This window comes from Schistocerca cancellata, chromosome 10, assembly GCF_023864275.1.
Source record: "Schistocerca cancellata isolate TAMUIC-IGC-003103 chromosome 10, iqSchCanc2.1, whole genome shotgun sequence".
In the NCBI taxonomy this organism is placed as follows: Eukaryota; Metazoa; Arthropoda; class Insecta; order Orthoptera; family Acrididae; genus Schistocerca; species Schistocerca cancellata.
In genome coordinates this window covers 115,694,316-115,715,243 of record NC_064635.1, presented here as the reverse complement: position 1 = coordinate 115,715,243, position 20,928 = coordinate 115,694,316, and the positions used below count along the sequence as shown (strand labels likewise).

Sequence of the window (20,928 nt, the reverse complement as noted above, 5' to 3'; positions counted from 1 at the left end):
CAGTATTAGTGTCAACATATTCTGCAAACTGGCATTAAACATGATAAAATAAATTTGTGTATACATTACTGAACTTTATGAAATAATATGTATGTACATTGGTGTGCAAAACTTAAGGACCAAAGTAACTTGACCATGATGTGTCACTGCCAAATAACATAGCTCAATGACACTTGTACCTTAGATAGATAGAGCTGCTTCAATATAGTACAGAAGGTAATTTAAAAAATACGTAGTGAGACAAACAGAAATGTCATTTTAATTCCAAATCAATAATTACACTGAAGTCACCAAGATTTGTGACGGTCCGCCGGACATTCCTTGGTGGACTGTGTGTTCCCACTTCTCGCTGTACAAGATTACATCGAGCAGTGTCAACGTGATTGTTTTCGTGGTACAGGTGTAATTGTATGGGGAGGAATAATCTTGCATTGGTGTACTGATCTCCAAATGTTTGAACATGGTACATTCACTGGTCAGAATTATTGTGAAACTGTACCAGTTCCCCACATGTCTTTTTAGGGGTGCATTCAGCCCTGACTTTACTTTTACGGATGACAGTGCACAGACGCATCGAACAGTGGAGGTGGAGAAGCTCTCGGAACAGGAATAAATTTTGCGAATGGGCTGGGTTGTTTGTTCCCCCTAATTAAATCCCTTCAAGCATGTGTAGGCTTTGTTGGGGAGATGTATTGCAGCACATCCACGTGGCCCTGATCATCGAACTGCCTATCGCTGGAATGGAATGCCCTACCGCAGGAACTCCTTACCATCCTTGTTGCCAGCATGGAAGCATTTTGTACAGCATGCATTGCCATCTAAGGTGATCACACACTTAATTAAGAACCGCGTCCTGCCATTTTTAATGTCCACTGGACCATCATGAATCATGGTGACTTAAGTGCAGTTGGATCGTGTATTTTTAAAAGCGGCATCACTCTATAATTTCATGATTTTGAGTTTGCCGTTGCTTCAGATACTTCATTTGTAACTGCACAAACTGACTAATAAGGGGTTATCAGGCTGTTAGTCTGTGTTCAGTCAATGACTCGTGCTATTTCAGAATTAAAGAGAGGCATCTGTTGTGGCTCATGCCCCTGTGAAAATAAAATTGATGTAGCAGCACTGTGAATGTGAAAACAATATACTACAATTTTTTAAACTGTTGTACATTGTTGTCTTTGTTATTCGTGCAGTTAAAAGTGCATTTTGTTATAGGTTGGTGGAAGTGGTAGGTTATATACATTGAGTGCTTTCGTGAGTATGTAGTTTGATGATCTGTTGCACAGTGTGAGGTACAGGTTAGTTGAAAGGTGACTGACTGTTTGCTTTGTGAGTTGGCAAATCCAGTGTATGTGAATACAAAATCTAACAAAGGGATTTCGCTGACTATCACTCTTCTACTTTTTTCACACTTAAAGCATTTGAAGCTAGTTTCCAGACATCAGTTTCCTATAGCAGCGTGAAACACTTCTCAAAACGCTTGAAACAATTGACAATGAAGATTCTGAGGGTTGTCAAGCAGTGTGTTTAAGTATGAAACATTTAAAGCATTTTAAGTCTTGTAACCGCTAAGTCACTTGTCCTATTGTTGCTAGTAGCAACTTCTTTTTGTAATATTGTTATTTGAATTCTACATTTATTATTAAATATAATTTTAGTAAACAAAATATTGAATTGTGGAGTTGTAATCTGCTCTGTTAATTGATAGCAATGTTTTATACTTAACAGCATACAGAAATCTTCAGTCAGTTTTGTTCAAATGTTTTTGAGAAGTGTATCATATGCCAGTAATTGATGGCTCATTACTGAATTTCAAATCCTGGAAGCGTGAAAAAAAATTGAAGAGGACCAGAATGTAGAGCCCCATGTTAATTGTGGTGACATACTCCTCACTAACACTGTGAGAGGTCTAGGACGACAAACATTAACTCCCCCTCCCCACCTCCCTAAAAATATAATCTTTTATTAATGAAACACATCCTATAATGAAAGACACTACATATAGACAAATAATGACAATTTTTAAACCTCAAAATAATGCCTTGCAAAATTTTGAAGTAATAAATTCCCAAGGATACTTGTGCACTAGAGTTGGACTAAAATATCCTGAAATTGAAGTTATTTTTTAGTTTCTGTGTAGCTTTGAAGTTTGATCATGAGTTTCACAGCAGAAGAGTTCGGAAGAGCTGGCTGAAGCACAATGGGTGTATTTACCTACTACTGCTAGTGAGCTACCCTTTGTTTTTTAAGCATTACCCAAATAACAAGCTGCACACAGTTCAGAAGATATCTAGTGGCAATCATCTCAACCAAATTACGATAGTCAGGCTACAAGTGTAGTACCAGATGCTTACTAGTGACCGGACACTTATCAGTTATAAAACGTGCGTAGGTGAGGTTCTAGTTTTTCAGAGGTCTGTTCTTAAGTTGTCCAAGCATACTTGGAATTTTAAGTTTCTTTCAACATAAGAAAAACGAGGTATCTTGGGGTTTTATGTTAAGGGGTATGGTGTAACATTATTTGATGAAAGTATATTAAGGGAAACCATATGTGTCTGGAAGTACTACTGAAGCAGAGAACAAACACGGTATACCAATTCTTGCAGGCTGAGAGGCAAAGTGATTTGTGACATCATTTTCTCATTGTGCAGGAGACTCCTGTGACTTCAGTGAGGGAATCTCGAAGACGTTCCAAGTCTGAACCGAGAGCAAAAGTCGTGGAAAAGAGAAAAAGGAGCAGCAGTGGCCTGAGGACAGAGGACAAAACCAGTGTTGCTAGTGGAAACTCGTTTAATGCCAATGTTAATAGGATGCCAACACAGAAGGTATGCAAATAAAGTAAAAGTCTCAAGAGAAATCATCCAGTATCTTTATGATAGCATGTAATAGCATTTACTCTGTTGTAATACATAGGTGTTAAAGCAGAGAATGTATTTTTATTACTTTTTGTTTATTATTTATTAATTTGTTCGTTTGTAATGCTGTATCACTATAACCACCTGTGCACTTAATACATTTACAAATGAGATCAATTTTCTTCTCATTGACCACTGCTGGAACATTTAAGCTACGATACTTTTGCCATGGAAATGATTTCAAACTTTAGGTACATAGAAGTTAGTAAGTTAGCGTATTTTTCACATTTTCATTGCTGACATCCTAAGAGATAATTTTGTGGGGTAACTTTAAACAAAAAAGATTCATTGCTCAAAAGAAAGTAATTACATATAAAATCTGGGATGGAATAACAATAATATAAAGTAGGATACTCACCTCATAGAGAAGGCTTTAAGAGGCAGACAGGCACATTTGAAATCTCAGGGTGCTGAGGCCTGACTGTGATAGCAGTCTCTAATGGGGCAGTAAAAGAGGTGTGAGGAGAGTAGGGAGATGAATAGAAGATATGGGTGGGAAAAGGTGCTGTAATGCAGCATATGGGAGTGTGCAGGGGTGTGTTGTGGACAGGATAGGGCCTGTTAGATGCAGCATTGGGAGGGTGTGCTGGCACACACGCAGGAGGGAGCGCGTGTGTGTGGGAGCGAGGGGTGAGAAGAGAAGCTCAGAAGGACAAAGAATAGTGCAGCACAGGTGTGCTGGTGGATGGAAGTCGTGTGTGAAGTTGGAGTGGTGGCAGGTATGGGAACAGAGGCAGGTGGGGGATACAGACTAGTGAAGGTTGAGGCCTGAAGGGTTACAGGAAGGAAGAGTATGTTATAGGGAGAATTCCCACCTGTACAATTCAGAAATCTGGTGTCAATGGGAAGCATCCAGACGGCACAGAACGTAAAGCAGTTGTCGAAGCCGGGTGCATCGTGTCGGGCTGCACACTCAGGAACTGTTGGCTGTCACCCTCTCGCTCACAGTTTTGTGGTGGCCGTTCGTGCTGTTACCTCTTGTTACTGATTGTGCCAGCATAGAATGGCACACAGTGACTGCAGCAAAGTTGGGAGGCTGCATGGCTGCTTTGAAAGGGGGCACTGCCTTTGATGGGGCGGGAGATGCCTGCAACAGGACTGGTGTAGGTGGTGTTGACAGGATGTGTGGAACAAGTCTTGCGTGTAGGTCCGTTACAAGGATATGAACTATGAGCCGAGGGGTTGGGAGCACTTGTGGAATAGTGAAGGATAAGAGTACAGCACAGTGGATGGCAGAATGACTCTGTGGGAGAGACATGGAAGATAGTGTGCTATTTCCCATTTAGAGACACGATGAGAGGTAGTCGAAACCCTGGTGGAGAATGTGATTCAGTTGCTGCTTTCCTGGGTGGTACCATGTGACAGACGGCAGTCCTTTGTAGTTGAACAGAGGTGTATCTTAGCAGCAACACACCTCCACATACCCACTGACCGGCTACAAAGGAATGCCCTCTCATGACTCAGTACTTCTTGGGGCTGGAGCAGTTAACTCATGTTCTCTTTCAGGGTTTTAACTGCATGTAGTTGCACCTATTATTCGCTTGCAAAAAATTGGTACTCAAGTCAACAGATTGAGTGGGTGTCTTTTTCAAAATGAGCAATGTCTAAGGAGGAGAAGCAACCACGAATTGCTACCTGTGTTGTGTTGGCCCAGTCTCAAGATATAGGAACCCTCCAGCCAGAAAAATGGCATCCAGCCAAAAGCATACCATTAATTCACATATGTGTGTGCTTGGTATGTGGTTATAGTTTTTCTTGGTGTCTATGGAACAGTTACAAATGTTTAATATTATTCCAACTCCTTACAATAGAGCATTATTATGACAGAAATGATTTCAATAGTTGATCTTTGATGTCTGAAACTACATTTCTGGTCTTTGTGTATAAATTCAACTGTTTTTCGTATTCTTTTCCTGTAGGATGGACTTGGAGATTTTTAGCCTATGTGATTATAAAATTGCACTTTTGTAGGTGGTGCATTTCTTCTTGTCACCCTTTTTAAATACTGGGATTATAACACCTTGCTTCTATTCGTTACGGATTGTATTTTTTTTCGTAATTATGTTTAGTATTCTGTACAATCTTTCAAAGTCCATTTATACACTGAATTCATCTTATTCGGCAGAACCATTGTATTTTCACTTCCACTTCTTCCAACTATATCAAGCTATCTATCTATACTCGACCAGAAACATGCAATGTCATTATCAAGAGTGTTGTTCCATTACAGTTCAATAAAGTATCGAAAACTGTTGGAATTGCTGTAACGTTTAGGGATTGTCTCCTTTCACCACTGGAAATTTCTACCAATTGGATAGATTCATCTGCCATTCTTTTGTTCTTCATGATGCCACAACATATTCTCATTCCCATTTAGTTATTCTGTTAACCAGGTATTCTTTACTTTCTGCTTCTCAGCTCAGCTACAACCAACTGTTTGACTTGTAATATTTTTGGCCTATAAACTGACAGTTTCTCTCTAGTTCACTTGGATACTCTGATATTCTTGCTTGAGTCAAGTCTTGTCTTGCACATTTCTTATCACTGAGAGCATTATTAATATCCGCATCCTGCCATGCTCATTATCGGGAGATTATAAATTGTTAAGTTTTACTAAACTCATGGTTAGCTCTCATAAATTCTCAACCCTGTTCCCCTACTTTCATGAAATTTTGAAGATATACATACATAAATAATTATAAAATTTGTTTGTTTCAAATATTTGTTTACTTAAACTTTCTGGAAAAATATTCAGTTATGAAGTGCACTTTGGAAAGCTGGTCAGCATTATCCAGTTTATTGGTGTTGTCGGAAAAATGTAAAAATGATGATATTTGTCTGAATCGGTTGTGGAACATCGGTTTGCGAAATATCGGTGTGTCTATCAGTGGATTCAATGACCAATAATCATCAATCCTTTTTTTTTACTGTGCCATAAGGATAGCAAGCCCAAGCCATTTTCTAAGTTTGGGTCCCATAACGTCGACAAATTTGGCATTTTTTTTTTTTAAATCCCATTTCCTTCTATTGCAATTTTGACTGTAGTACTTGTTGGTTTCGTTGCTAATATATTCAAATAGATTATTCCCAATATATAGTTCTACGATATCCTCGACGCTCTGTGTATCTTTGGGAAATATGTTTGGACCCGGAGATCCTTCAAATTTATTATTGGTCCTTGGTAAATCAAAGCCTGACCACTGTCCACTGTCTTCCTTGTCTGATTCATCCGAATCAGTTGGGAACTGTAACGTTTGCCGAATTCTTCTTGGATGTATTTCACTATCTTCCGGTGATTCTGCTTCACTTCCATTTTTTTGATGTCTAATGTCTTTTTCCCAGTCGGCCAAGTCATCTGGAATGTCAGACAAGACGTCTGTGCGTTTGTCATAAATAATCGTATCGTCTCTTTTGTCTGCCATGATGAAAGGGCACAAGTATTTATAAAAACAAAAAACTTGTTGACATGTGTAACCTATTGTTACCTAAACAAAACACCAACAGAATGGAAAAGATACTGAAGCGCTGTCACCAGCCAATGCGTGATACTGTGCTCACGACACCACTGTGGTGTCGCCGGCTGCTGAGCGATACTATGCACATGACATCGCTGTGGTGTTGCCAGCTGGTGACCACTATTTCGCGCACGACACCGCTATGGTGTCTCTGGACGGCAGAGTGTTAAGAATGTTAAACTGTTCTTATACTAATTGTAGTTATTATCTAGGCAACCTGTTCTGTGTACCTTCCCTCAATTCTTCTTTTATGCCTAGTTCTTAGATCTGGAATTGTTCCATCACAGTTGTAGTTGTACTTTCCCCTTCGATCCCGGTGTGGCCCATCATAATCTTATGAAAATGGATTGGTATTCTGCTAATTAATATTGAGATGACAGTAATTAATTTTTACACCCAGTAACTTACTTGATTGATTTACCATTCAGAATACTTTTTGGGATCTCCCTATTCCTTTCCTTAAAACTTTGGGCTTTACAGTTCCTAGATGAGTCTTTTCAACAATCGTTCCAACCAATGCTAGTCCTTCAGTTACTCCTTATTCGAGTCCTCTGCAGTCGCCTTTGCTATACCCGGGCCAGTGAAACATGTCACTTGACAGCTTGCATGTAGTTGGCTATATTGCAGTTGTGACGTTGCAATAGCTGCCACCAAACACGCCCACAACTCCGAAGTGCATTTTGTAAATGTAAGCTGCAGTCAACGTTTTACATAAGTGCAACAAAGTACATTTTTTATACCAATGGAGAGAATGACAATGGAGAGTAAGCGTTTGATAGTATATGAAATGGGGAAATAAAAACACCTGAAGTTAATGACAGTATCTATGAAAAATCGTACCAAGTTGTTACCATAATAGCTGCGTGCAAAATGTCGTATAATAATGTAAACCTAAGCATACCAAAGAACATACTATCCACACTCATAGAAAGAAATAAAGCAAAACATGCATAGCCTACCCAACTGCAGAGAGAGAGAGAGAATTAATTCTGTATACATTTACGTTCATCAATTTATGATGTCAGTGGCGCAATTCCATCCAATTCTCCTTCATTATCATTGGAATCCGTGCCAAAACCATTGTCTTCGTTGTCACCACCACCACCACCACCACCACCATCAACAGAAATCATTAATTATTCATTTTCATGTATAATGTCATCTATAGTCTGTGCTTCTCTTATGAGGTCAACAACATGGTCTACTTTCTTCTCCAGGAGGTAGTGTCTACAGAAGCAAGACCTTCACGTCGCAGTCTTTCCACTTCTGTTACTGTAAAAGTGTTGTTGTTACTTCTAATGTACGCCTTGACTTCACTCCAAACCAATTCAATTGGATTGAAATGAGTGATAAGGCGGTAGCCTAATTACCAAGTCACCATGTTTGCTTGCAATTTCATCTACAATGTATTTAGGCATCACAGGCTTATTTTGTTTTACAAGTGAGTGTAACAGCAGCTTTGTCATGATCATGTCTGCAGCAGTGTCTCTCACCTGCAACCATTGCAGCATAGCTTTTTACGGACGGTCACTGGTGGTGGGAGTTTTATCATTTTCCATTGCAAACTCTGTCAGAACATTAAACTGGAGCAACAAATTTTTAAACCACTGTAGAAACTGTGGGTGGTCCATATCCTCATGATAGTCGCTGATTTTTCTCGATCGAAAAACTAAAAGTCCTTCAGGCACAAAGCTGTTTGAAGACCCTGCATGGGCCACAATTAATTGGGATCTTCTTCCTGTTGGCTGATGACTGCTGCTATTTGGAGTACCATCTGTCCAGCATTTATCAACTGATTCTCAAGTGTTACTCAGGTTTCATCTAAATATATGACCGAGTGAATCTCCTTTCCTACAATTTTGTCTAAGAAAATGATATGAGCTGCAGCGACGTGAGCTTCTTTAAGTAACAGTTTTCGTCCATCTAACTTTTTAAAATGGAAGCCCATACTTTTTAATACCATCTTAAGTGATGTTTTCTCCCCTGAGAAAAGTTCACTTTCTTTCCTTCTATAGTATTCGTATATATGCCGACGAAATGCATCAGATTGGAAAGAATCAGTATCTGTAACAGGACAAGGGTGCTTTTTCTTTCTTTCCCGCAGTACTTAAAAACGCACTGTTCCTCCCACGGGCTTTCTTCCACACTATTTTCTTGAGTGTCTTGTAAGTCTTGGAAGTAGCACCCCTTTCCTTATAACTGTCTTTGACTGAGTCCTAGAGTTTTTGAGGCACCCTCTAAAACTTTATCGGCAGGAATCGACGCATCCCATGAACAGCTCCAAAAGCCTGACTATTTAATGGCACTCCACAGCACAACAGAATGTCACTTGTTGAACATCATCATTTTGGTGACATTGTTTAATAAACAGAAACTGTAATTGAGGTTGTAACGCAACACAACACAACACAAAAGTAGGTGTTCACGCACTAACATACAATGTTTTTACACGGAAGCTGGCAATGTGGTAGTGTCGACGCCAGAACCAGTTCAGAAGGTGCACCGCCTCACGCTGCTCTCTTGTCTGTCAGTTATACTGTCAACTTTATGGAGCTTGGGGAGTGACCTTGAAGTGAGGTGTTTCAGCGGCCCGGGTATAAGTTTGTTCTCAACTGGTCACCATCAAACTTGAACAGCCATTGGAACTCTTTTTATGATGTTATTCAGCAATCTTTTTAAGTTTTATACAAACATGCATATAGTTCACTCCTTTTTTTTTGCAAATCCAATTTTTGCACCAGTTTTGATAGTTGTATTTTCATGAATTCAGTCTACTTCTTACCACTTCAGTGTGGTTTAACACTACTTCAGACCCATATGATTTCATTTATCTTTGGCACTCATATTGGTATGTTCATGTGTTTGGTAGGTTTTGTGTCCAGATTAATGTCCAGCTATCTTAATTGTGTTTTCCATTATTCTCTTAAATCAATGCAAGTAAATGCTCACGTATCTCATTTCAAAAGGGCACAATCAACTCCCTTGGTCGATTAGTAACTATCTGATGTGGTATTTGAGGGCTGTTTGAAAAGTTCTCGTCCTTGCCCAGGGATCTTTACACTACTCTCTTGATAGATGTTAGTACATGCTACATAAAATTCCAAGTCATTCCAGTCAGTGGTTGACTATGGACAGTTGTGTGAAGGAGTTGTGGTGTGTATGCTGTTGAAAATGGAGAAAAATAGAGTATTGTACAAGGATTAAATTCCTCATAACAGAAGATTTAACACTGACCTAAATTCGTTTACGGCCTGTAAATGTAATGGTGGCTCTTTATCTTTAGCTTCCACAGGAAAGAAATGGGCAGCCAAGTTTAAACATAGCTGTGAAAGTGTCCCACATGATACAACTTTGGAAGATCAGCATATGAAGGTGTGTGGAATTGCTAATGCTCTATGGATATCAAGAGAACGTGCTGCTCACATCTTGCATGAGGAATTGAAGATGAGAAAGCCTTGTGCAAGATGGGTAACACGTGTGTTCACTGTGGATCACAAATGCATTTGAACGACCATTTCTGAAAAGTTCTCAATACACATGGAAGTGACTTTTCGCATCAATACATGACAGTGGCTGAAATGTGCATTCACTACAGCACACTCAAATGCAGGCAGCAGTATATGCAGCGGATAGAAGCCAGTTCTTCAACTCAGGAGGAGGCAGCAATGGTGTCATTGGTGGAAAAGATCATGGCGTTGGTGTTTTAGGATGAAAAAGGAATTTTGGTGATTGACTGTCTTGAAAAAGGCAAAACCATGATTTGGAGAATACTAATTTCAACTTGTAACAAAACTGGATGCAAACATTTGTGATAAAAAGACCCCTGCTTCAAGAAGAAAAAAATCATCTTTCATCACGACAGTGCTCCTGGTCAGAGGATGTAATGGCATTGGAACACCTGCAGATGAAATTTATTGTTTTTAAAGTAGATTATGTTGAAAAATAAAACTTCTTTGAAAGCATAAATTGTCATTTTCGCCACCAGGTCGAGTACTTTTCAGATCACCCTTTTACTATGTGCACATACTGAGATAGAACAGAAGACTGTTACTAGTTATTTTTTTCTACAGTACGATTGAAAATTCTCATACTAGTAAATAAACGTGCCTGTCAATAAGCAGTTATAATGCAATTTTTGCTTAGCCACAGCAAGGTAGCACCACAAATTTTTACACAAACGAAGATGTAACACGTGATGTCCGTTGAATTGCACAGTTCATTGCTTGGGGAATATGTTGTATTCCAAAGAGTGATGAGATTTCATTATTAAACAGTATTTTGACAGCTGTTCATATCCTCATGTTGTAGACACATTTCATGGGAAATATCCAGTTGCTGCAGTGCCAAACAAATTACAATAATGAGATGAATTGTCCATTTCTCGGAAATTGGATCGGTCTCGGAAAGAAAACAGGAAGAGCAACATTTTGATGGATGATAAATTGGCTGCGGTGAGGGACGTAGTGCTGCATTTACCTTAAAGTTTGGGATGACAAACTGTCTAATCACAGATTTTATATGGTAGTGCTCAGGTGGTGGCCCAAGTTAAATTTCATGTGTTGTGCAGGAATTGTAGGCAGTGGGTAAAGACAAGTCTCTAGCCATACGCAGGTGGTTTTATCATCACAGGATTGGACTGTGATTTCTTCACTGATGTTGTGTGGGTTCACTTTAGTGTGTATGTGAATAGTCAAAATGCAAGAACATGATCAACACAAAATCCATGTCTTTCACAGAGACACCTTTCACTGTCAGAAAATGGGAGTGTAGTGTACCATATTAAATTATCAAATAGTGGGGCCCTAAATTTATTCATTTATTAAAAAAAATGCTGTGCTGTGTGTTTCAAGACAAGGTTACAGTGTTAATTTCCTTCTTGAGGCATATGTATGTTATTAGTTGCATAATAGTGTTAATGAAAAAATTCATTTTTAACTAAATTTTTTGGGATTGAAGCATCTTTAAAACATTACAGCACTCATGTTCATGCAGTTTATTGTCTCCAGACTTCTTCCTGTGGGGCTACCTTACAGGTAGGGGATATAAAAACAGTTGGCACATACAGATGGAACTCAAGATTAACACAACAGAGGTTAACATCATCAGTTTCAATGACAGCAAATGTGGTAAAATGAGTTCTAGTGTACATCACTGAATGGTGTAACCATTTTGAGTGTATATTATAAACAGTGTAAGTGAAGTTATGATATATATTTATATAAACAATTATTCTGGCTGCAGCACATATGTACCATTCTAACCCCGTAACCACAAAGGCACCTGTTCCATTTCCGCTTGTAGCAACTTCCTTTTTTAAAATTAGAATTCTCCCTTTTTTATCGTATTGAAATGTTAGTTAACCAATATTGAATAGTGGTGTTACAGCCATCTCTGTAACTTGAAAGGAATGTTTTGTACTTTTAATACTTAACAGCATCAAGAAATCTTCAGGGTCAATTTTTTTCAAACATTTTTGAGAAATGTGTCATACCACATCAGAAATTGATGGCTGGTTACTGAACTTCAACTCCTGTAAGCAAGAAGAAAATCAAAGAGGGCCATTGTGTATAGTTTCAGTGTTAGATGTGTTGACATAATCATCATTAACACTGTCGGAGGTCAAGGCTGAGAAATGTTATTAATCGTGTAACATTATGTGGTGAAAGTGTGTTAAGGGAAAATGTAAGGAACCTACATGTCTGAAAGAACTACAGCAACAAAGAGTGCACATAGTATATCAGTTCTTGCAGACAGGTAGATACACAAACTAATTTGTGACATAACTTTCTCACTGTGTAGGAGACTCCTGTGGCTTCAGCGAGTGAACCTCAAAGGCGCTCCAAGTCTGAACCACGTCTGGAGAATAGAAAAGGGTGCAGCAATGACCAGATGACAGAGGAAAAAGTCAGGAGCCCTAGTAGAAACTCAGTTAATGCTGATATTAATAGAAAATCAGCACAGAAGGTATGCAAATGAAGAAAAAAATTATCAAGAGAAATCATCCAGTTCCTTTATTACAGCAAATAATTGCTGTATTTATTCTGTTGTACATAGAAGTCAAAGCAGGGAATATACTTTTTGAATAAATACTGTATATGTTGTGATTTGTGTTCCAATATAAAAAAAGGCCTCATACTGTATCAGCCATTTGTGCACTTAACTTGTGTGGAATTGAGAGCATTTTTGTCTTATTGATACCTGTTGAAATGTTAAGGTTTAGCTCTTTTGTCAAGTGAATAGTAGTGAACTTTGGGAACACACAAATCAGGAAGTTGAGATCTGATGTCCCATGGTGATAATGTTGGCGGGCAAGGGGGGGGGGGGGGTAGTGCCTCACTTAGACAGAGAGGATTCATTGCACAAAGTAAAGTAATTAGAATTATATGTAGAGTTCACAGTGCACATTTTGCAGGCATCTGTTTAAACTGTTGGGAATACAGGGTGGAGCAGAGGAAACTAGTTTTTTAAACCACTATTACTTGGTGATTCGGGATGTATTGACCTTGAGGGACTGTCGGCAGACAGTTTGTCCAATGCAGTTTCAGTCACTATGGAGTGTGGAGTGCAGTGCGTCGTATGTTTGCAGTCAAACAGTGGTTCAATATCTTTTCTGCTGAAAGTTTGTCAGACATCAAAATGCAATCTGCAAGGCTTCAGTTAGTTTTTAAATTACCTAGTCACTGGTCTTCAGCTCCAAACATCCTGTGAATCCTCAACTCCTTGATAAACTCTTCTTGTGTCTGTCGTGGAATTCTGTTTGTATCCAAAGCCATAACTCATCAACTCTGATTTGTATGAAGGCTTTTATTATGCCTGTTTTTACAGGCATGATCTGAACTTAATCAATTAATTAGGTACATCTCCTTTAAACTGGCTCCAAACTTCCAAAGCCGAAATCAAGAGCACTTACATCAGCATTTAAATCATTAATCTTCTGGTCATTGGTATTCCATGACATCATGTTTCATGCTCAAGATTCGTAGCCACCACTGATGACTCCTCACATCGTGATACTACGTACTGCAATTAATGCTTTAACTTTCCTGGGGTGGCACAAAGCTCATGTGGAAAATAACAAAACACACAAATCAAGACCCGCACCTTACTAAATCTTCCCACAAAATAATTAAACTTTTACCTCTGTTAAATTTTTCTAGATGAACAAATGAACAGATTTTCTTCTAATAATGTTTTTTCAATTTATATTCGGAATTGTCATGAGAGTTTCCCCTCAGTAAACGAATTTATATATTTTCGAAGTATTTGGCCACAAAAAAAGGTGTGGGAAATTTTGACCCTCACAAGTCTCAGATGGGAAAACTATATTCCAAAGGGTTCAGCATTTAGAAGTACTGGATCGGTAATTAAAAAGAAACCACCTGCTCTCCTTGTCCATGTAAACAGAGTGAGAACGGCAGTTCTTGCTAGTCCGAAACAACCTGGTTCACTGTGTGTGTTAGGGGATACCACAATGAATCATCTATGTCTGGGAGAACTACAAAAAACAATGATCGCATACAGAATGTGGACACAAGCTGGCAGACTGTTCTGAGGATTGTATTGTGATGTCACATTCTCACTGTGCAGGAAACTTCTGTGACTTCCGGAAGTGAATCTAGACGACGTTCCAAGTCTGAATCGAGACCAGAAACTTTGGAAGGGAGAAATAGACAGAGCAGTGTCTTGATGACACTGCAAAAAGCCAAGAGCCCTAGTAAAGATGTGGTCAATGGTGATGTCGTGAGGAAGTCTCCGCAGAAGGTACACAGCTAAAATTAACCACTCACTCATTGATACATGGGGCACAGTCATAAAATAATAATAATAATAATAATAATAATAATATTCTCACTTGCTTTATGTATTAGGTCTTTTTCCAGTAATAGTACACATATTAAAAAAAGAGCTAGTTCTTGAAAGCTATAGCGAAAGTCGTTCTCTGTTTGTGTGTTAATGTGCTCCAAGCATTGATCCGCTATAGGTGACTGGTTGCCTTTCCCTTATTTTACATATTGCTCCATCCAGGAATTTCCATTATTTTTATACAACTAAAGTTATAATTTTTAGCTACATGTCATAGTACCATGTTTAGAGATAGCACATATCATAAGTGACCTTCCAGTTACAGCATGGCATTTTATCCTATTTAACCATCCCCAACTTGTTTGTCTTGGTTGACCTAGAGGTGATCTATGAATCCTGAAAGCTAGAAAGTGGACCACTTTTACTTTTATATGAACTGCCACACAAAAAACTGAAGCACTCAGAAGACACGATCAGATGTCAGTGCGGATTCGTACATAAGCTTCGTTTACAGCTATGGAAATGGTCAGAGGTGCAATTCTCTGCGGCAGGTAGATCGGCCACCTGAACACTTGGGTGGTGTTAGTGCATAGTGTCATCGTTACCAGTCCAGTTCAGTTTCAGTGGAAAGATGCTCTTGTTAGGGCATGAAGAAGGCTAATATGTTCCCCTTTAAAGACTCTGACAGAAAAATGGGAAATGGGAATCGGCTGCCTTGCCTCAATCCACATTCTACTTTCCTCACCAAAAATTTTGGTATGTGAATATATTCGCAATCTTTTATCACAGAACATTGTTAATGCTTTTACCCAGTCTCTGTTTTTAGGCAAATCATACTTCACTAGACTGGGAAACCATAACATATGGATTTCGGGAATGGGGGCAATCGACAAATTTTTTTACTCGTGAGTATAGGGCGATGAGGAAAAATTGACAAAAGTCAACCCCCTCCTCCCAAACCGGTGACTGGCGGATACGAAGGCTCCTTTCTTTTGCTGCCACTGTTCACACTTGATTTTCTGACTCACATTGATAGTGTCTCCTTTTTCACTTACATTGGCTCCTCCCACCTTTCTTTACCACTGTCGCTGTCTCTAATTTGCACTATCTCCTGCATTTGCAGTATTTCCCACTGCTACTGTCTCCTCTCTCACTTACGCTGTCTCCTTTTGTCTTTCCCTCCCACTGCCACAGTCTCTGGCATACAATGGCATCTCAGAAATTCTGGAGGCTCCAACTTATTTTTTCTCATGTACCCACATGTTTAAAATTTTGGTCTAAAATGTGCCATCCCCTACACCTATGTGTTAGAGTTCACTGGTTTAGGATGGTGTAGACCCCCCTAAGTGTATATATGATCTCCATTCATCGCTGTTTATCTTATTTCCACTGTCTCCTGTCTCTTTTGCTCTACTGCTACTGTCCCCATCCATCTCTCTTTCACTTCCACTGCCACTATCTCTCTCTCTCTCTCTCTCTCTCTCTCTCTCTCTCCCCCCCTCCCTCCCACTCTCCCTCCTCTTCCCCTCTCCTTCCCCTCCCCCTCCCCTCTCTCCCTGTCCCTCCTCCACGTCTCCTCACCTTCTCCCTCTTTACCCCTCCCTCTCTCCTCCCTTCTCACTCTCTCCCCCTCCCACTCTCCCTGTCCCTCTCTCCCTCCCTCCCCACTCTTTTCCCCCTGTCCCCTCCCCTTCCTCTCCCTCTCCCTTTTTCCCCTCTCCTCTTCCTCCTCTTCCCTTCCCCTACCCTTCTCTCTCCCTTCCCTCCCATTCCCCTCCTCCTTCCTTCCCCCTCCTCCCTCCCCCTCCTCCCTCCCTCCCCCTCCTCCCTCTCCTCCCTCATTGCCTCTTCTCCCACCCACCCGCCCTCCCCCCTCCCAATGGCACTCTCTCCCCCTCTTCCGCAGTCACTGTCTCTTTGCTGCTCTCTTTCTGTACAGAAAAGTGCAGATATGTCTGCATGTGGCAGCTGGTTCCTCACTTTTCTGTCACTCTTTTAAAGAGGAACATATTCACATTTTTTTGTGCTCTGACAGGAGCTTTTTCCACTGGTTCCCTTCTTTTCCATGCTATGGCGAAGTATGCTGCTTGTATAAAAGAAATTCTATAGGTTAGTAAAATAGTTTATTTAAATACTTTGACACATAAACAACAATATAAGTGTGTGTAATATAAAGTTAACATAGAAAGTCTGCTTTACCTTTTTTCTGGGTACTTTGCTTATCAATCATAATTCATCAAAAATGCCCGGCTTACGATTTGTATCTTAAAAGAGTAAAAATATTACTAGAAATACTTTACTGAATTTGGAGTGTTTCCTGTTTTACGTAATTTTTCACAACTTAAAAATGCACAAAATTTTTAGGCTAAACCTACAGCATATCAAAAAATGCAGTGTTTGATTTGCAAGCACAAAGAATTTGCTATGAAAAAAAAAAAAAATATTAAGTTTTTACACTGCTAGGTGGCACAATTGAATAATTTCCAGGTGTGAAGTGCCCATTATACACAGACAGAGTGTCGTAAAGTTCTATTGGTGAAAAAAAGCTGACTAAAGACAAAGTTTGGAGACCTCAGAACCCTTGGAATGACCACAGAACCCTTACCCTGTGACACTGCATAAGTTGAAACTACACGTACACCGCATACCAGATGTTGTTGTTGTTGTCTTTAGTCCAGAGACTGGTTTTACGCAGCTGTCCATGCTACTCTATCCTGTGCAAGGTTCTTCATCTCCCAGTACCTACTGCAACCTAAATCCTTCTGAATCTGTTTAGTGTATTCATCTCTTGGTCTCCCTCTACGATTTTTACCCCCCCACGCTGCCCTCCAATACTAAATTTGTGATCCCTTGGTGTGCCCTACCAATCGATCCCTTCTTCTAGTCAAGTTTTGCCACAAATTTCTCTTCTCTCCTATTCTATTCAATACCTCCTCATTAGTAATATGATCTACCCATCTAATCTTCAACATTCTTCTGTAGCACCACATTTCGAAAGCTTCTATTCTCTTCTTGTCTAAACTATTTATCGTCCACGTTTCACTTCCGTACATGGCTACACTCCATACAAATACTTTCAGAAACGACTTCCTGACACTTAAATCTATACTCAATGTTAACAAATTTCTCTTCTTCAGAAACGCATTCCTTGCCATTGCCAGTCTACATTTTATATCCTCTCTACTTCGACCATCATCAGATATTTTGCTCCCCAAATAGCAAAACTCATTTACTACTTTAATCGTCTCATTTCCTAATGTAATTCCTGCAGCATCACCCAATTTAATTCGACTACATTCCATTATCCTCGTTTTGCTTTTATTGATATTCATCTTATATCCTCCTTTCAAGACTCTGTCCATTCTGTTCAGGTGCTCTTCCAGGTCCTTTACTGTCTCTGACAGAATTATAATGTCATCGGCGAACCTCAGAGCTTTTATTTCTTCTCCATGGATTTTAATTACTACTCTGAATTTTTCTTTTGTTTCCTTTACTGCTTGCTCAATGTACAGATTGAATAACAAGGGGGATAGGCTACAAACCTGTGTCATTCCCTTCCCAACCACTGCTTCCCTTTCATGCCCCTCAACTCATATAACTGCCATCTGGCTTCTGTACAAATTTTACCCCTGAACCTTCAGAATTTGAAAGAGAGTATTCCAGTCAACATTGTCAAAAGCTTTCCCTAAGTCTACAAATGCTAGAAACGTAGGTTTGCCTTTCCTTAATCTATTTTCTAAGACAAGTCATAGGGTCAGTATTGCCTCACGTGTTCCAACATTTCTATGGAATCCAAACTAATCTTCCCTGAGGTCAGCTTCTACCAGTTTTTCCATTCGTCTGTAAAGAATTCGTGTTAGTATTTTGCAGCTGTGGCTTATTAAACCTGCTAGGATGGAAATTTTCACATCTGTCAACACCTGCTTTCTTTTCTATTGGAATTACTATATTGTTCTTGAAGTATTTTGTCTGTCTCATACATCTTGCTCACCAGATGGTAGAGTTTTGTTAGGCCTGGCTCTCCCAAGGCTGTCAGTAGTTCTAATCGAATGTTGTCTACTCTTGGGGCTTTGTTTCGACTTAGGTCTTTCAGTGCTCTGTGAAACTCTTCACCCAGTATCATATCTCCTATTGCATCTTCATCTACATTCTCTTCCATTTCTATAATATTGTCCTTAGGAACATTGCCCTTGTGTAGACCCTCTATATACTCCTTCCACCTTTCTGCTTTCCCTTCTTTGCTTAGAACTGGATTTCCATCTGAGCTCTTGATATTCATGCAATTGGTTCTCTTTTCTGCAAAGGTCTCTTTAATTTTCCTGTAGGCAGTATCTACCGTATTTACTCGAATCTAAGCCGCACTCGAATCTAAGCCGCACCTGAAAAATGAGACTCGAAATAAAAGAAAAAAAAATTTCCCGAATCTAAGCCACACGTGAAATTTGAGACTCGAAATTCAAGGGGAGAGAAAAGTTTTACGCCGCACCTCCAAATCGAAACAAAGTTGGTCCATTGTAATATAAGACACAATTTGGGTCGAATGAATAACGATACAGCTACAGTAGTTTGGTTCGAGTCGTAAGCTTCACCAGGTAGCCATTGCTACGCGTCAGGTGCTCCGTCCGTATTTATACGGGTACCCTTCCTTTTTCACTTGCTTCGTCTGGTTTGAATCGATTGCTTATTTTGCTTTGATCTGATAAGTGCCGTTTTCTTTGTTATAGATGTCTACGTCACTCTAAGCTGAAAATGCATTACTGTACTATGTCACGTATTGTTTGTCGCATTCTGATAGTGTGTGTTTACGGCCTGTCGCCGCTCGCGGCATGGCTTGCTTTTGTGATCACTACTGCCGCTTAAAAAAAAAAAGTCATCTTGCCGTGCTTCATTTCTGACTGTATCACTATTAGGTATAAGAATAATACGAATATAAAATATAAACATGACAGGATATGTACATTCTTCCGCGTTTGCTGTTGTCTCACTCTAGTTTCGTAGTTTATTAGGCAGACAGGAATTAAATGAGATAGCAGCAAACACGAAGGAATACATGGCAAAATGTTTATATTCACATTCTTTCTTATGGCGAAGAGAATACTGCATGTGATTCACATTTCATCAGGTTCCTATTAGCAACTATCTCTTCTCACAGGTAGGAAAAAATTTAGAACGTAGAGTTGGCCATATTGACAAATATCCCAACAGTCTTGCCATTCGGATTTTCATAGTACATTGAAATTCTGCTACATTCGAAGATGAACAATACGGAATTTGTACTTACTTCGTTGGATAATGTATGAAAATGCAGTGGTCGAAACTCAGGGCGGAGAAAAAAAGCTCGTCTTCCACCCTTTTTTTTTAAAAAAATTATTTACTGACGCAGACGTTTTGGCGCCAGTATTTATCTTTGTGCCTACAAAGCATGCCTGTATAGCGCTACATATATTCGACGGGAGAAGTTAGTTGTGGCAGCACCTACCAACATTTTTCAGAACTTCCGCTTGCTTTGCACTTGATTCTAAGCCACAGGTGGTTTTTTGGATTACAAAAACCGGAAAAAAAGTGCGGCTTCGACTCGAGTAAATACGGTATCTTATCGCTAGTGAGATAAGCCTCTACGCCCTTACATTTGTCCTCTAGCCATCCCTGCTTAGCCATTTTTCACTTCCTGTCAGACTCATTTTTGAGACGTTTGTATTTTTTTTTTGCCTGCTTCATTTACTGCATTTTTATATTTTATCTTTTCATCAATTAAATTCAATATTTCTTCTGTTACCCAAGGATTTCTATTAGCCCTCATCTTTTTACCTACTTGATCCTCTGCTACCTTCACTATTTCATCTCTCTAAACTACCCATTCTTGTTCTACTGTACTTCAATTTAAAACCTGGTTCCTGATTCTCTGTCTTACCGTTATATAATCTGAGACCTTTCAGTATCTCCAGGCTTCTTCAGCGTATACGACCTTCTTTTATGATTCTTGAACCAAGTGTTAGCTATGATTAAGTTATGCTTGGTGCAGAATTCTACCAGGAGGTAGAATTTCATTCCTTCCCCCCATTCCATATTCACCTACTATGTTTCTTTCTCTTCCTTTTCCTACTATCGAGTTCCAGTCACCCATGATTATTAAATTTTCGTCTCCCTTCATTACCTGAATAGTTTCTTTTATCTCATCACACATTTCATCAATCTCTTTGTCATCTGTGGAGCTTGTTGGCATATAAACTTGTACTACTGTGGTAGGCGTGGGCTTCGTATATGTCTTGGCCACAATAAAGCGTTCACTATGCTGTTTGTAGTAGCGTACCTGCATTCCTATTTTCCTATTCATTATTAAACCTACTCCTACATTACCCCTATTTGATTTTGTATTTATAACCCTGTATTCACCTGACCAGAAGTCTTGTTCCTCGTACCACAGAACATCACTAATTCGCACTGTATCTAACTTTAGCCTATCCATTTCCCATTCTCAATTTTCTAATGTACCTGGGCAATCAAGGGATCTGACAATCCATGCTCTAATCCGAGGAACGCCAGTTTTCTTTCTCCTGATAACAACGTCCTCCTGAGTAGGCTCCATCTCGATATCCGAATGGGGGACTATTTTACCTCCGGAATATTTTATCCAAGAGGACAACATCATCGTTTAACCATAACAGTAAAGCTGCATGCCCTCGGGAAAAATT

General features: G+C 39.5%; 1 protein-coding gene across 1 annotated transcript in view; it reads left to right on the top strand.

Moving 5' to 3' along the window:
* LOC126106175 (serine/threonine-protein kinase PRP4 homolog) overlaps positions 1–20,928 on the top strand; it is a 168,689-nt gene that overhangs the window by 73,252 nt on the left and 74,509 nt on the right. Inside the window, exons 11-13 of the mRNA XM_049912413.1 lie at positions 2,655–2,828; positions 12,233–12,397; positions 14,021–14,194. Of these exons, the coding sequence (XP_049768370.1) occupies positions 2,655–2,828; positions 12,233–12,397; positions 14,021–14,194 (513 nt within the window). The remainder of the gene's footprint in view (positions 1–2,654; positions 2,829–12,232; positions 12,398–14,020; positions 14,195–20,928) is intronic.